The sequence below is a fragment of the Antennarius striatus genome, chromosome 7 (assembly GCF_040054535.1).
Source record: "Antennarius striatus isolate MH-2024 chromosome 7, ASM4005453v1, whole genome shotgun sequence".
NCBI classification, from domain to species: Eukaryota; Metazoa; Chordata; class Actinopteri; order Lophiiformes; family Antennariidae; genus Antennarius; species Antennarius striatus.
The window spans coordinates 12368382-12383757 of record NC_090782.1 but is presented as its reverse complement, the minus strand read 5'-3'; the positions used below and the strand labels follow the sequence as shown (position 1 = coordinate 12383757).

General features: G+C 42.1%; 1 protein-coding gene across 1 annotated transcript; it reads left to right on the top strand.

Annotated features, from left to right (window-relative positions):
* Window positions 1–87: 87 nt before the first annotated feature.
* cep63 (centrosomal protein 63) lies at window positions 88–7594 on the top strand. Its single transcript, XM_068319308.1, is given in 15 exon segments — window positions 88–492; window positions 642–819; window positions 1261–1356; window positions 1839–1961; window positions 2072–2164; window positions 2261–2434; window positions 3127–3272; window positions 5011–5154; window positions 5255–5354; window positions 5449–5646; window positions 6280–6366; window positions 6480–6625; window positions 6696–6840; window positions 6843–7010; window positions 7104–7594. Coding segments are annotated over 15 exon segments (2034 nt in total). The 5' UTR covers window positions 88–460; the 3' UTR covers window positions 7308–7594.
* Window positions 7595–15376: the final 7782 nt, after the last annotated feature.

The following is a 15376-nucleotide window of genomic DNA, read 5'->3' as shown; positions in this document are numbered from 1 at the left end:
TCAACATTTTACTACAACAGGCTGTGCGCGTACGGTGTCCATTGACCATAACCAGCTGTGTGACGTAGAACGTGATGACGTCACAGGTCGGCAGTTGGGTTACCGCCTGAAAAATCCCCAGGGCAGGAAAAACAGTTGTAGTTCTGAGTTCAGATAACGATGTAAACAAAATAACAGGAGTTTGTAGTAGTGGACACGATGGAGGTAGCTATCGTTAGCATTATGTCCTTAGTTCGCTTAGCCTTAGCTATTATTCCAAAATAATTAATACAACATTTTTTATAGCATGGCAAGTTTTTTAAGGTCGGTGCAGCTGAGTTTAATCATGTTAAGCTAATTGTTACCGGTAACACAGTCACTGTAAGGTCAGTCCGTCTAGCGGTTAGCTACGTGGGACCAAAACAAAGCCTTCCACAGACTGAGTACTGCGTTTGTTCTTCACTGACACGATCACTTCTGGATGGAGTCGTCTCTTCACAATCCTGACCTCAGGTAACATCAGTGCTAACTAGCCAAACGAGCTAATCAACTTGAGCTAGTTTCATCATATCGCGGTGTTGTTGAGCTATTTGTAGAGATGTCAACCTCTTGGCTACCTGGTATTTTATCGGATCGCTATTTTCTGCTGTTGTGTATTCTAGCTCTGTGCTGTCATCATGCGACCCAGAGCTTCAGGAACTGATGAGGCAGATCGATATCATGATCAATCACCAGAGGCAGGAGTGGGAGGCTGAGATGCAGGCCCTGAGGCTCAGGCTGAGAGCTGCTGAGGAGGAGCTGCTGACTTCTACCAACCTGGTTGAACGGAGGAACCTGGAGGTGCAGAAACACATCTCTGAAGTTACTGTTCAGTAACTGCATTTCATTCACAATAATTCCTTCTATTCCTTTCTGCATTTTGTCCTCATGGGTTGTCAATTATGGGTTCTAATACCCTCTATCTCCTCCTCCCTCACATCAATCACCTGCATCTCCTCACTCTTCATCATCCATGAACCTCCTCACTGGTCTTCCTCTTCTCTTCTTGTAGCTCCTCCTTCAGCATCTTGTACTGTACTCTCATACATCCATGTCCAAATCTTCTCAGCCTCGTCTCTCTTTCCCAATAATCGCTCTGTCTGAGCTGTCTGTGTAACGTTATTATTACGTAAAATGATTTGTTGTGTTGGTTGGCAGCAGGATTGTGACAGAGTGTAAGTAAAAGGAGAGATATTATCAGTTTTAAAATACTGTACTTACTGTCTGTACCCCTGACTTTAGATCAAATTGCTCCGCAATCAGTTGGAAGCAGCACAGCCGGGTCGACAGGATGTAGCTGCAAAGTATGAACAACAACTTCTCAAAGTCAGAGAAGAAGTAAGACACTTTGGGTTTTACACAATTAAAAGAAAATTCTGTGTCAGACGAAGGTATACAGTTTGTAAATGGTCATTTCTGTTCATTTCATGAACCTGTAATCAATATATTTATATTGACAGAGTTTAGAGAATCCTTACTGAACAAAATTAGTAAAAAAAAATTTTTACTGAACATAAAATGACTCTAGACACTGAATAATGTAAAGAAAAAGGTCATAAAAATTCTGATTTTCACCATTCTACAATGTTGATTTAAAAATGTGACTAAACCACAAATGAATGAGATTGTAATATGTGTTAAGCCCTTTTTTGACATAAAGTTAACTTAAACATATGTAATGTCTTTCTTTGCTCGGGTTTACACATAGTCATTTGTCTGAATTTCAAGGAGTAGAGATTGTCACATTGATAATCCAGTTTTCACCACCTCTCATCAAAATGATGTGAATAATTTTGTCTCAATAAAAACATTTCCTGCAGTTAGATAAATTAAAGAGAAATTATCACAAGCTTCAGCGCAAACACCTCAAGGACACCGGTGGAAGAACGAGTAGTACAGAGGCAGATCAATCTGAGAGACCTGGAATCAGGGAACAGACTGAGGTACAGCAGCCAGTAGAATTAATTCATTTTACAGTTCCCTGGCTACTTGAAATCACTCATTGCCATCTGTTGGTTTTGTGGGATGAAATCATGCTTGTCTCTGCATACAGGAGTGGGAGCAGCAGCGCATTCATTACCAGAAACAAGTTGAAGCACTGGAGGCCCAGAATCAGAGTATGACTGAGGAGCTCATCCACTTGAGAGTAAAAACTTAATCGTCAGCACATCAGGACAGTATGATGCAGAGGGAAAGTCAAGGTTGGTTATTTTTCACATCGTTTCTGTCATTTGATTCACAGGCTCAGAGTGATTTGTTGAAAAGGGAGACGGAGCACAAGCAGTGCTGTTCAAAGGTGCAGCGTCTGCGTACTCAGCTGGAGGAGGCTCAGGGAAGCCTTCACGCTCAGCAGCTGGAGCTGGAACGCCTCCGACCCCTCGAGACGCGGCTGGGACAGTACCAGACAGAGCAGCAGGTTAGCGTCTGCTGAGAGGGCCTGCTCATTTCAGTAACTAGTGATGGGTTGTGAGGGAATGAAGTAACTGAAGACTAGCTGAAGTCTTGAAAAGTTTGAGGAAATGTAAGAGCTAAAACAAAATAAGAATTGTTCACAACTCGCTTTTAAAGTTAGTCTGATGAGGTTCAGTGTTACAGTGATTTAGTAAGGAACATTAAATGTTCTTTTATCTAACATAGATAATGTTAATTCAATAATGCCAGTGTTGAGTTACATCTATCCCAGACATATCACCATGGTTGGGCCATTGTAGTAGAAAAAGCCACATAAAGCATCTGTTTGACAAAGTCCAACTTTGATATTATTCAGTCAGTCTACAGTGAAGGCACAGTGCAGCAGACTGCTGGTAGTACTTGTTACCATTTGAATGTAAAACAGTTCAAAGTAAACAGGTACATCTCTGGGTGAACATTATCGGGTCACATTTTCTTGAAAGTATCCTTCCAATTCTAACATTTTTGTTTTCACAAGACTCTTAAAAAAACTTTATTTCATCATGAGTAACAAACAGCAGCTCTTAAAAATCATTTGCGCATGTTGTTTTGGTCTAGCTGGGTCTCTCTTAGTTCGCCCTAGTGTAGTGGATTTGTGCAGCAGCATCGGACGTTAAGCCATTATTTTAGTAGCTAAGGATATCCACTGCTCCACAGGTCCTCTCAGAGGGAAGACAGGAGCTCCACGCAACATTGGATTCCCAGGATGCATTTATGCAAAGAGCCAGTCTGGAACGTCAAAGGCTAAGAAATGAAGCTGTTGCACTCAACCAAGTACTGAAAGCTAAAGACCACGTCATTCGGTGGGTGTGTTTGTAGCTGTGAATATATAAACTGCTCATAAAAATTAAAGGAGCATTTAAAAGAAACACATTAGATATGTCAGATCTCAGTATGAAGTTGGATATCTATACAAATAACGACAGGGCAATGCCTTAGGAACAAAAGGATGCCAAGTTTTTTAATGGAAATAAAGGTTTTCAGCCTACAGAGGACTCATTTGTGTAACCCTAAAATCAGAGTGAAATGAAGATGTGGCAGGCTAGTCCATATTTTCAAAAAGTTCATTTTTACAACTCAAAATGCTTTTCAGTATCTTGTGTGGCCCCCACGAGCTTGTATGCATGCTTGACAACGTCGCGGCACGCTCCTAATGAGACGATGGATGGTGTCTCGTGGCATTTCCTCCCAGATCTGTGTGAGGGCATCCCTGAGCTGTTGTACAGTCTGAGGAGCAACCTGGCGGCGCCTAATGGACTTAAACATAATGTCCCACAGATGTTCAGTTGGGTTTAAGTCAGGGGATCCTGAAGGCCATTCAGTTGTTTCAATTCCTTCATCCTCCAGGTACTGCCTGCATACTCTTGCCACATGAGGCCGGGCATTGTCGTACATTAGGAGGAAACCAGGACCTCCTGCACCAGCATAGGGTCTGACAATGGGTTCTAGGATTTCATCTCGATACCTTATGGCAGTCAGAGCTCCATTTCCTAGGCAGTAGAGGTCTGTGCGTCCGTCCATGGATATGCCTCCCCAGACCATCACTGACCCCCACCAAACCTGTCATGTTGAACGACGTTGCAGGCAGCATGACGTTCCCCTTGTCTTGTCCAGACTCTGTCATGTCTATCACAGGTGCTCAGGTTGAATCTACTCTCGTCTGTGAAAAGTACAGGGCTCCAGTGGCGGACTTACCAATTCTAGTGTTCTTGAGCAAATGCCAGTCGAGCTCCACGGTGCTGGGCAGTGAGCACAGGGCCCACTGCAGGACGTCGGGCCCTCAGGCCACCTTCATGAAGTCTGTTCCTGATTTTTTGGGTGTAGACATTCATACCAGTGGCCTTCTGGAGGTCATTCTGTGGGGCACGAGCAGTGCTCAGCCTGTTCCTCCTTGCACAAAGGAGCAGGTATTGGTCCTGCTGATGGGTTGAGGACCTTCTACGGCCCTGTCCTGCTCTCCGAGAATAACCACCAGTCTCCTGAAATCTCCTCCATGTTCTGGAGATTGTGTTGGGAGACAAATTAAATCTTCTTCCTGCAGCACATGTGGATGTGCCATCCTGGAGAAGTTGGACAACCTGTGCGACTTCTGTAGGGTTAAGGAATCGCCTCATACTGCCAGTAGAGATAATTACTCAAGTCAAAACCAGCACGAGTGGAAAACCAGACAAAAAAGATCAAGAGGGAGAAACTTGAGATGACCTCCACATGTGAAACCAGTCCTGTTTTGAGGGTTTTCTAATTGTTGCCACTGTATTGCACCTGCTGTTAATTCCATGAACACCAATACAGCTGAAAATGATCAACAATGCCCTCAGCTGCGTAACCAACCAGGAAATCATCAGACTGGTTTAATTTATTTAATGTCAGGCCCAATTTTTTAAAAAAAGTGTTCCTTTAATTTTTGTGAGCAGTGTATTTTTAGTAATCAGGAGACGATGTTGTATGGCAGCAGTACACCAGGGGGCGATCTAGACTCTAAAACTGATGTGTGGCCTCAATAGAGTTGTAATGGAAGCCATAAAAACACTGTTTCCTCAGCTCTCTGGAGGACTGTCTGGCAGCTCAGGGCTGCGCTGGTGTGGAAACCCTCAGACAAGATCTGGAAAAGACAACAGCCAAGCTGCACAGCGTCCAAGCATGTGAGGCTCATCTCAAGGCTGAACTGGCACGTGTCAAGGAGAGGTGAATGCATAATGTGAAAAAATGTTAACTTTTATGACAGAAAGTGTGCATCTTAAATTTGTAGTTGGGGTCTGTGTTGATTTTTTTCTGGTTTGCTCAGAGTGGATAGAATGAGTCGACAGAGAGCTGACCAGTCAAAAACAGAGGAACTGAGGAGCCTTAAAGCAGAATATGATGCGTCTGTTGCTGAAAGAAAAAAGGTCAAAATTCTCTGACTGGCTAGAAGTTTCGACATCCATTCTGTGTTTCTACAATTAATGTCTTTATTACAATTTCTCTGCTGTTATTCTGTAGCTGAGAGGTGAGCTTCAAAGGGCCCAACGGACTCACAGCGGGGAGGTGGATGGGATGAGGAAAGAGGTGTCCAAGCTGACTGCCGAGCTGCACCAGCGTGACGCCACCATCGCCGCACTGAAGGACTCGTCCACCAGCTTGGAGCGGCAGCTCTGTGGTGAAGTGGAGCGAACAGAACAGAAGGCAGCTGAGCTTAAAGTAAGCTGTGTGAAAGATTCAAATTCATTAAACATTAAAATAGGTCTCACTTTGGGCCTGGGGCGGCAGTGTCTCAGCGGTAGAGCGCGTCGTCTGATTTTCATCCAAAGATCGGCGGTTCAATTCCTGCTCCCACTCAGCCACCTCGGAATGTTAGCTGACAGTGGGAGGTGTCAGCTCACCTCCGGAGCACTGCCGACGTGCCCTTGAGCAAGGTGCCCTTGAGCAAGGCGCCGTTCCACCTTTAAAAGTTGCTCATTTGGGGCGCACCAGGAAGGAGACGCCCCTCACTCTACCTCCCACTACATGCCTACAGGCCCCCTTGTGTGTGTGTGCTACAGGGGCCTGTACTCACTAATATTTATGCATGCTTTTGATCAAGACTTAACACTAGAGTGTGCTCTTTATTTCCTTTTGGGTATCAAACAAGTATAAAATAAAATTTTTAAAAAGAAGACATTTTTAGAAAGTTAAAAGAGCTAAGAAAGAAAAATTCTGGATCCAGATCTGCCTCAAAATCTTATCAACTCCTCTTTGGCCCTCAGTCGTTTCCCTCCATGAAATCTGTCACTATTACTATGTGGTCAGTGCTCCAACAAATAAACTCCTATTCCTCTTCTCCATTTTTCTCAGATGACTCAGGCCCAGCTGGAGACTCTACAAACTGAGAACCAGCATCTGAAGGGACTGAAGCAGACGCTGGAATCTCAGTCACCTGAGGTTTGTTTGCTTTGACATCGTTGTTATTTAGTCATTTCACAGCTCTGCAAACCGCAGCAGGCTGGATTCTTTTCTTCGTTTGACTATTCTCTGATTCACTCTGCTGTCCTCAGGGGGGGGACTCCTTTCTTGCATCCTTGAGGGAGTGTTATGTGTCATCTCTCAGCAGCCTGGGACAAGAGAATCAGCATTTAAGACAAACTTTTTCTGAGATGCAGAACTCGGCCACAGTCAGCCAACCGCAGCCTGCTCCGGACAGGTACCTGGGGAACACATGAGATGTACGTGCACAAAAGATGAAGCTTCTCATTTGTCTTCTTATTTATTAGTAGCATTGAGGACTGCAGACGTCACAACCAGACAGAGGTGCAGGCTACGACTCACTCTGAAGTGGAGATCCAGTGGCTCTTCAAACAGCTCCAGACCCTGCCCCACTCCAAAAGCACTCCTGCAGCCAAGTCGAAGACATCAGGCCTCATTTGTCAGCATCCTCCTCCTCCTCTTCTGGTAGCATGAGACTCTACAGGACAAACTCGGTGCCAAGCACGGCCTCCAATGAATGTGCTGCTGAGGGACAAACCTCCAGCTCTGAAGACTCCCTGACTTCCCTGAAACAGAAAAACACACCCTCACCCTCTCCAGTGGTATATATAAAAATCTCTTAATAACCACCAGTCTAATGTTTTCCGTCTTCCGTTAGCATGAACCTACTGTTGTGTGTTTTTCTTCCCTACCAGAAGCCGTCGTCGGCATCTCCTGTTGACCACATGGTCTCTCGCTTCCTGCAGGAGGAGGACTTGCGCTCCTCAGAGCTGCTTCAGAAGCTGGACGGCCACATCCAGGGTATGATCGAGAACAACGTCCAGACGGTGGCCAGGTACCTTCCCAGTGGCTCAGCACCCGAGGCTGGCCAGAGTTCAGCGACAAACCTGGAGCAGTAGCGCCACAGACGTTCTTCTTCCACTTCATTAAGACTTAGTGGGACGTTTTTGTGTCACTGGACTTTAAGGACCAGCTAATTCTAATGTTCCATCTGCTCAGGTTTCATATATGACAAAGAATTAGTCTGATTTTTAACCGAATAACTCTGACTGTTGGCGTGAATTTTTTTCTTAATGTTGTCCGCTGCTGTTTTCAGTGTTTTCATCGGAGGAACATTTTTATCACGTTTTATCAAATTGATCTTGAAGAACAAAAACAGGCTGCCTGATTAAATGTGTTGCTTTACCTCACGTGTTCAAGGCTACATTTTTAACACATGAAACAGATGACAAATCTCTGTAAACAAAATTATTTTAAGAAATAATTATATTATTCGATTCAAGTGACTGCACTGATGAGGTTTATTTTGAAATACTGTATGGCAAAATGGATCCAGGGTTTTCGATACTTTTTGTGCGATCTCAGGATAATCTGCCTTGACTTTAATCCAGAACACTGGTTCAGTTGTGGGTGCTTAATTTAGGGGTAACGGCTGGTAACCTGTCACATGACCGAGACCCGTCAAGCAGGACAGACTCATGCATGCGTCTGTGTGTCTGCACAGATGTCACTTTTTCAAAATAAAACATCTTTAGACTGATAATCTTTTTTTTTTTTTTAAAAAGTCAAATTTCTGTGCAGCCCGGTACTTAATGCAACCGGGTCGCGACCCGGTGGTTGAGGACCACTGACAGACGGATGTAACATAATCAGGTAATTTTCAAAATAAAACACCTTCCAGATTCCAAAAATAAATAAAACAAACGTAATGTAAGTTAATAATTCTTCCTGTGTGGCCCAGTACCGGTCCGCGGCCCGGGGGTTGGGGACCGCTGCTGTACAGGATGTGTGACTTGTAGGAGAGGTAACAAAAACTCAGACAAACAAGACCTTTCATATCACCTTGAATCTATGTCAGATCATCTTGGGCCCAAGAATGTTTAGAATGCCTACGTCTGATGAGAATACACACAAACACACACGTTCACTTAAACATACGTTGTTCAGCAACTGAAATAATGATGGGTGACTTTTTTTTGCCAGTGTGATTTAAGTACTGACAAGAGTTCATCCACATAGTTGTGTTCAGTAATCACCGTGGTTGAACACACGTTCTTGCTCAGGATGTTTGATGCTGCGTTTTATGGCTGGGAAAACCACAGAGCATGAACATCTGCCTCATTAATGACTGGAGCTAACTTTAACACTGCGGGAGTTGGACGTATCGTTACACAACTCTACAAGTAACTGTTTTATTACCAACTAAGGTTGAAATGTGCCTCCAAAGTGTTTTTTAATACATTTCAGAGGAGTTGAGCCTTCCTGTTGGATTCTGCCCCCCGATCTGTCAGGTACGTCTGACCTTCTCTGACTCCAGCTCGCTGAATTCCTTCTGAGTTAATTGTCGGAGTTTTGACATTAAGTGGAGCTCCTTGGGCTTTTTCTCGAGGGTGCTCTCCATCTTCCCATTTTTCAAGTTGCCTGGAATGCAGCATTAGTACAAGCTTTGCGTTTACGTCCAGAGAAAAGTATGCAGCCGCGAGCCAAAGAGTTGTCCATCCTCCCTGCACGTCAGTCATAAGCAGGGATAATACCACATATGTACATGTCTGTCCAGACACCCCAGACGACTGGGGAGGAGGAGATGTCAACCTTTCTCCACCACCACCACCACCACCCACCCTGTGGAGGCCCTCTGGCTCGTCAAGTGCAGGAATGTGAGCGCCGTGCCAGTGCTGTTATGAACCCTCCCCTGCAGCCTGATTTGTCCTCATCATTAGAACGCTGATGGAATGTTAATATCAACCATGTGGGGCGCTCACCCTCAGAAGCCCTGGAAGGCCAGAGGGAATAGTTCTCCTTTACTGCCCCTTAATGATGGACACACTGTTAAATAAATAGGATAAATCTGAAGAAATAAGTGTTTTTCATTTTTGCTGTCATATTGTGACAATAACAATACAGAATTTCACGTCGGGAGTCCCCTGAGCCCAATGACTTCTTGCTTTGGTATTTGTTAGGCTGTGTAACTAGCGCTGTAAGCCCCAACAAACAGCACTGAGGAATTTGGCAAGGCAGGCATTCCTCTGGCTCGCTCTGGAGGGAGGTGAAAAGGTTTTTATATGTGGGGATTCTTTGAAGGGGCCTAGTAAAAGGGAGGAGGACTGAGGCCAACTCCAGTCCGGAGGGAGTTCACCATGGCTTATTGATGCAATGATTTGCAGGGAAAGTGGTTTGTTTAATCAATTGAATTGCTCTGATTAAGGTTGTAACCCTGTGAGGACAAATGGTACCAGTGCAGACAGAGGACACTACTATGAAGGAATTCTCTAGGCTATTCATCACCATCATATGTGGTCATTTGGAATTTTATCTGTTAACGTCTTTAAGGGGCATCCCAGTGCTGCACGTCCATAACCTTGGCTGAATTTCAAGAAACATTAAAATAGAAATTATCAAAAATTGGAAGCACGGAGGCCACAAATTTAACTTAAATTTTATTTAATTTTGAGTCTGATATGTTGGAATCCTCTGTAGAGAGTAACGCAGATGATCCCATCTTATCTCAGTCCTGTGTCAAACAAACACTTTTCTTACCTTCAGACTTCAGAAAGGCCTTTTGAATATCTTTACAAAATCTCGTGCTCAACCAAAAACCTCAGTTAGTCTGATACTCAAGATTTGGTGCCAGAAAATTCTCAAAACTTTCTGAAAAGTTCTAGTTTAAGATTGTAGTTGAAGCACAGTTACTATGGCGACTAGAATGCTAACCTGGTCTGGGACAAGCTAACCAATGTGTTGAGTCACAGTTTCTGTAATGCTGATGTTCAATTCAATAAAAAAACTTTTGTCCCCAATGAGCAATTGAAGACGCGTAAAGCAGTATTGTTACAAAAGACCAATACTGCTTCACTTTAAGCTCAAAAAGGAAATGCAGAGTGCAAAGAGCAAAAAACAGATTCAATACACAGAAAACCAACACTGACTTTAAAATACACAATAAACAGATACAGTGATACCTCAACTTATGAATGTCTCTACTTAAGAAATTTTCCTCTTACGAAATTTCTCAGCAGGAAAATATTACCTCTACTTACGAAAGAAATTTCGACTTACGTAATGTAAAAACACAGTTATCGGCTGATACTCAAATCTCCCACAGGTTCCTGAACGCAACATGCTCATAGCTGCTCTGCCATTGGTCATTACCTATTACGTATCTTCCTGGCATCCCATTGGCTAAGAGGGATGCCACTCCACCTCTGTGTGGAGCTAGAATGGTGCTTCTGGAGTGTGTTCGGCATTCGGCACTCGACCCATTAGGTGTTCTGATAGTTTTGCGCAAATATAATAACTTTTTGAGTACGTATTCACAATGGACCCCAAGAAAGTGACGGAGAAAAGAGGAAAAGAAAAGACGAAGAAGAGTTTTTTTTGTCCATACAAACAAAGCAAGAGATAATGGAAGAGCGTGAAAAAGGGATGGTTGATCTCGCCAAAGAATATGGCCGTAGTGTATCTACAGTCGCTACGTTATTAAAACAAAAGGAAGTTTAAGGAGTTTAAGGCATCACGTGGGTGGTTGAGAAGTTCAAAAGGAGGACTGGAATTCACTCTGTGTTTCGGCATCGTGACATAGGAGCGCATGAACCAAAGAGGGCAAAAAACAATGAGGACAGCAGTTAAAAGTTAAATGACGGTCATTATTATTCTTTATTCTTTGTTTTTAACATTATGCACAACTCTCATTTATTGTGTAATAATCTCATCATAACATGTATTTGTTACATGTTTTGATGCATTTTTATGCTTTATAAAACATTTATGTCGGAATTTTTCTGGGCTTGGAACGGATTAGGGCATTTGCATGGAAAATGCATCTCTACTTACGTAATTTTCTAGTACTTAGGTACTTGGTAAGGGCGGCAGTGGCTCAGTGGTAAAAACGGGCGGTAGAGCGGGTCGTCCTATGATTTAAGATCGGCGGTTCGATTCCCGCTCCCACCCCAAAAAATACCCGGAGGTGAGCTGACAGTGGGAGGTGTCAGCTCACCTCTGGAGCACTGCAGAGGCACCCTTGAGCAAGCTGCCATCCCCCTTTACAAATTGCTCATTTGAGGCGCACCAAGAAGGAGCTGCCTGCCACTCTACCTCCCCTGCGTGCCTACAGGCCCCCTTGTGTGTGTGTGTGATACAGGGGCCTGCACTCACAAATATATATGTATGCATGCGTTTGAATCAGTAGCTAGAGTGTGCGTTCTTAATTTCCCTTCGGGGATCAAACCAGTATATAAAATAAAATTAAAAAATTTAAAAAATTTAAATTAATTTCTTCCAGAAACAATTAATTTCGTAAGTAGAGGTACCACTGTATGTACAATCTAAACAAGTATCTGCAATGAGGTAATAAATATATAAACACCGTGGAAATTGTAAAACTATAAAGATATCCGCCAAATGCTTCATATTGTGGCAGCTTTATGTATGCTGTTATGAACAGTGTAAACATAAACAGGTATGCAGTTGCAGGTAAACACAGAAACTAGAGCGAGATTCAATGTAACAGTAAGGAGATGATTTAATGCCTGTTTGTCTGTTCTGCTCACTGATTATTGGACTCAATCAAACACAATCAGTCAGAAATGATGAAAGTTTAGAGAAAATCAATCTAAATTCATAAATTGTAAACCAGTTAAGGAAAACATGGTTATTCATGTACTTAATTATATGGAAACCAGTCAAACCAGTCCAGTAACAATCATCTGCCACTGTCAGATCTGTCTCCCTGTCCCTCTACACCAGGGATATTCAATTAAAAGTCACGGAGGTCCAGTTACAAAAATGTCCTCTTAGTAAAAGGTCCGAACCCAAGTCCAGTTTGTGTCTTATAGCCGACCACTATACCCACATTATCATTTATTGTTAATTTTCAATGCAGGATATGTTTAAGTGAGTGCAAAGCTAGCTCTTTTACCTCACCATAAATAAAAGTAGACCCAGGCAAATAATTTTTAAGCCTTTATGTTAGATTGAAGAACACACAAACCTCAGAATTAAAAAATAAAGTGTAAAAAGAGCTGATTAATCCTTTTTCTCGTAAATTAAAGACATCCCTGCCTAAAGAACTGAAGGCCTACACTTCAAGTAAACATTAACATTAAAGTAAACATTAAAAAACATTAAGATGTTCAGAAAGCATGAATAGAATCTGGCTCTTTCAGGGGAAAAATGCAAACAGAACTTTCTTCATGAGAGAAAGGGGCATGTGGCCTGCCAGTAATTTACTTGTACACAAGTAACCTTGTACACAAGGTGTGCCTGTGCACACCTTGTGGGGGTGGTCCACCTTGTGGTGGTCTCTGTAATGTTGGTGAAAGAGACCACTGGACTTGATCAGCATCTTTTATTGCTGCATGTATGTCCGAAATCCGAAACCCCACGGATCCCAGGGCGCTTCCATGTTCTAGGGGCAGGATGAACCCTGACTCTGGAGCTCACGCCTCCTGGAGGAAGATGAAAAATGAATATGAGCATCATGATTGATGGTATACATTGTCTTTCACCCAGATCGCAAATTTAATGAGTGGCAGTAAAACATTAAATACAATAAAACATTTTTGAAATATACTGAAATATATTGTAGTCATTTTAAAAGAGAAACAACATATTCATCTTACACTCTGTACTCCAGCGTCTGGTGCTCAGAGTTTCTTACCCTCCGCTATCATTTATTCTTGCTCTTTAGGGTTCCGTTGCATTTTTCTGTCTCATTAAACGTCTGTTGATGTGATTAAGCGTTCCTAAATAAATGTTGATTGATTAATTGATTGATTGATTTTATTTTCAGAGTTGATTATTTGTTCATGTGAGATAAGGCCACTTCTACATAACATGGTTTTCATCTGACAACAATAATTATAATAGTAATTGTTGTTAGAATTATTTTTTGTTGTTTGAAGTTTCTATGCTCACAGTTTATGACATGTTAGTGATAGTATTACAATTAAACTATATATGATACTGTGTGCATATTGTAATGTTCAGTTTTCATTCCTCTATTATGTCTTATTCTGATTTCATATCTGATTATTTTTATTTTAATAAATATATTTATTGGTATGTTATAAATAACTTTATGGTATTACAATATTGGTTATCTACTGTCTCATTATATATATATATATATATATATATATATATATATATATATATATATATATATCAGGGAGTTTTCCACTTCATAAAAGGAATAGCACAATAAAAAACAACAACAACTCCTTTGGTAATTTGTTAACTTTGAATTTTATGATGACGTGACAGTAATGTTAAACATGTCAGATTTTAACATCCAGAAACACATAGCCCTGGTGCAAACCTAATTCACATGGACTGGTTTTCAAAGACATATTAAATTAATAAATATTAAATACCCAATCACTCTGACATCCCGCATGTGTTTCAAAGAAATTCTCACAAAATATACAATTGTTTATAAAAGTAAATGTAGTTTTATTCTAAATGTTAACTACTCTGCAGAAATTCTGGTCAAATGTTCTTTCAGTGCATGTGGTCTGTACCAGGTCCCACAGATCACTTGTATAATTTAAATATTGGCTCCTGCACTAATAAATGTCAAACCCTGCCCAGACATTAACGTGCTAGCCTGGACGTGAGATGAGGAGACACACTTCCCCTCCAGTGGATGATGGATGAAGCATCAGTCTGCTCTGTGGTGGACAACAATCCAAGAGAAGAACAATAAGCGGACTCTTTTGGGTGGAGAGCGGATGCTACAGGCAGGAACATTTATCATCACCGAAGGACAAAGTGAGTTGTTTCACTTTGGCTTGAAGAGAGATGTGTAAGAAAATATTGTATTTATATAGAATTTATTTAATCTTTCCTATAGAAACAGATTAGTGTTTTTCAGATTTATCCTCAAATTAAGTGATGATTTCCATCATGTGACGCTCTAAATGATGACAGACTGCATGTCACAGCACACACTGTAAACAACTTTGCATGGCCTTCCCTTGATTTCTGGAGCATCAACATGATGGGTGTCTAAACTGATTATTCCATTCACTTTGTGATTCAAACATTAACACAATAAAAGACAAGAGAAATTGTAACTTGAATTTTCCATACAAATGTATTTGTTCACTCCTCTTCAGGGCCTTGTGGCCTCACATGCTCCTATAATAAGGCAGGGCTGCAGTGAAGGTAGTGAATGTCACAAAGCACACACACCTTACACACACTTCAGTGGTTACATGAATCCAAATGACTGAGTGAACAAATCAAGAAGCCTCCATTCACACGATCAGCCCATCTTGAACGAGGGAGATGTACTGAATGAAGTTCACTTTGTCTCTGACATCAGGACTTGCTGTGGGAATGAAGATGGATAGTTTGTGCAGAGGCCTGATTAATCTCTGTGGGATGGATGAAAGGAGGTGGAGGTTGAGGGGATTTCTCAACCCGGGCTGGCCAGCAGGCTGATGCGCCGGGGGAGGGAAGAGTATCTGATTCTCTGAATGATAATCTATTAAAACCAGCAACAAGTGGTTGTGTTTGGGAAAAGGCATGTTTTTGTTTGCCAAAAAACATTAAGGTCATCAAATACATGAAAAGTACACGTCTATTCAGAGTAAATCATCTCCTTGGTGACAAACTGCTTGTTCTCTGTGGACTAGATGATTTTAATGAAATGCTGAACTTCTTTTAATCACTTTTCCCAGAATTGTTACAGCCTGCATTCATTCATTCTTTGTTACACATTCCATCGAGAACATGCCTGTCATGCTTTGAATGTGTCCACGTCCCACTTCCAGCACTAGAAATGTCCCTTATTTAATTAATGGGAACATTTCATTGTTCTTGAGTGTGTGCATGCTTGATGAGGGTGGGGTTGAGGGAGTGGGTGCAGGTTGTGTCCAGACTTCAGCAGTGGGACTCCAGACATTCACTCCAGCCTGCTCTGTACTCTGAGCCAAAGGAAGTGAGCCAGAAACACAATGACTACATG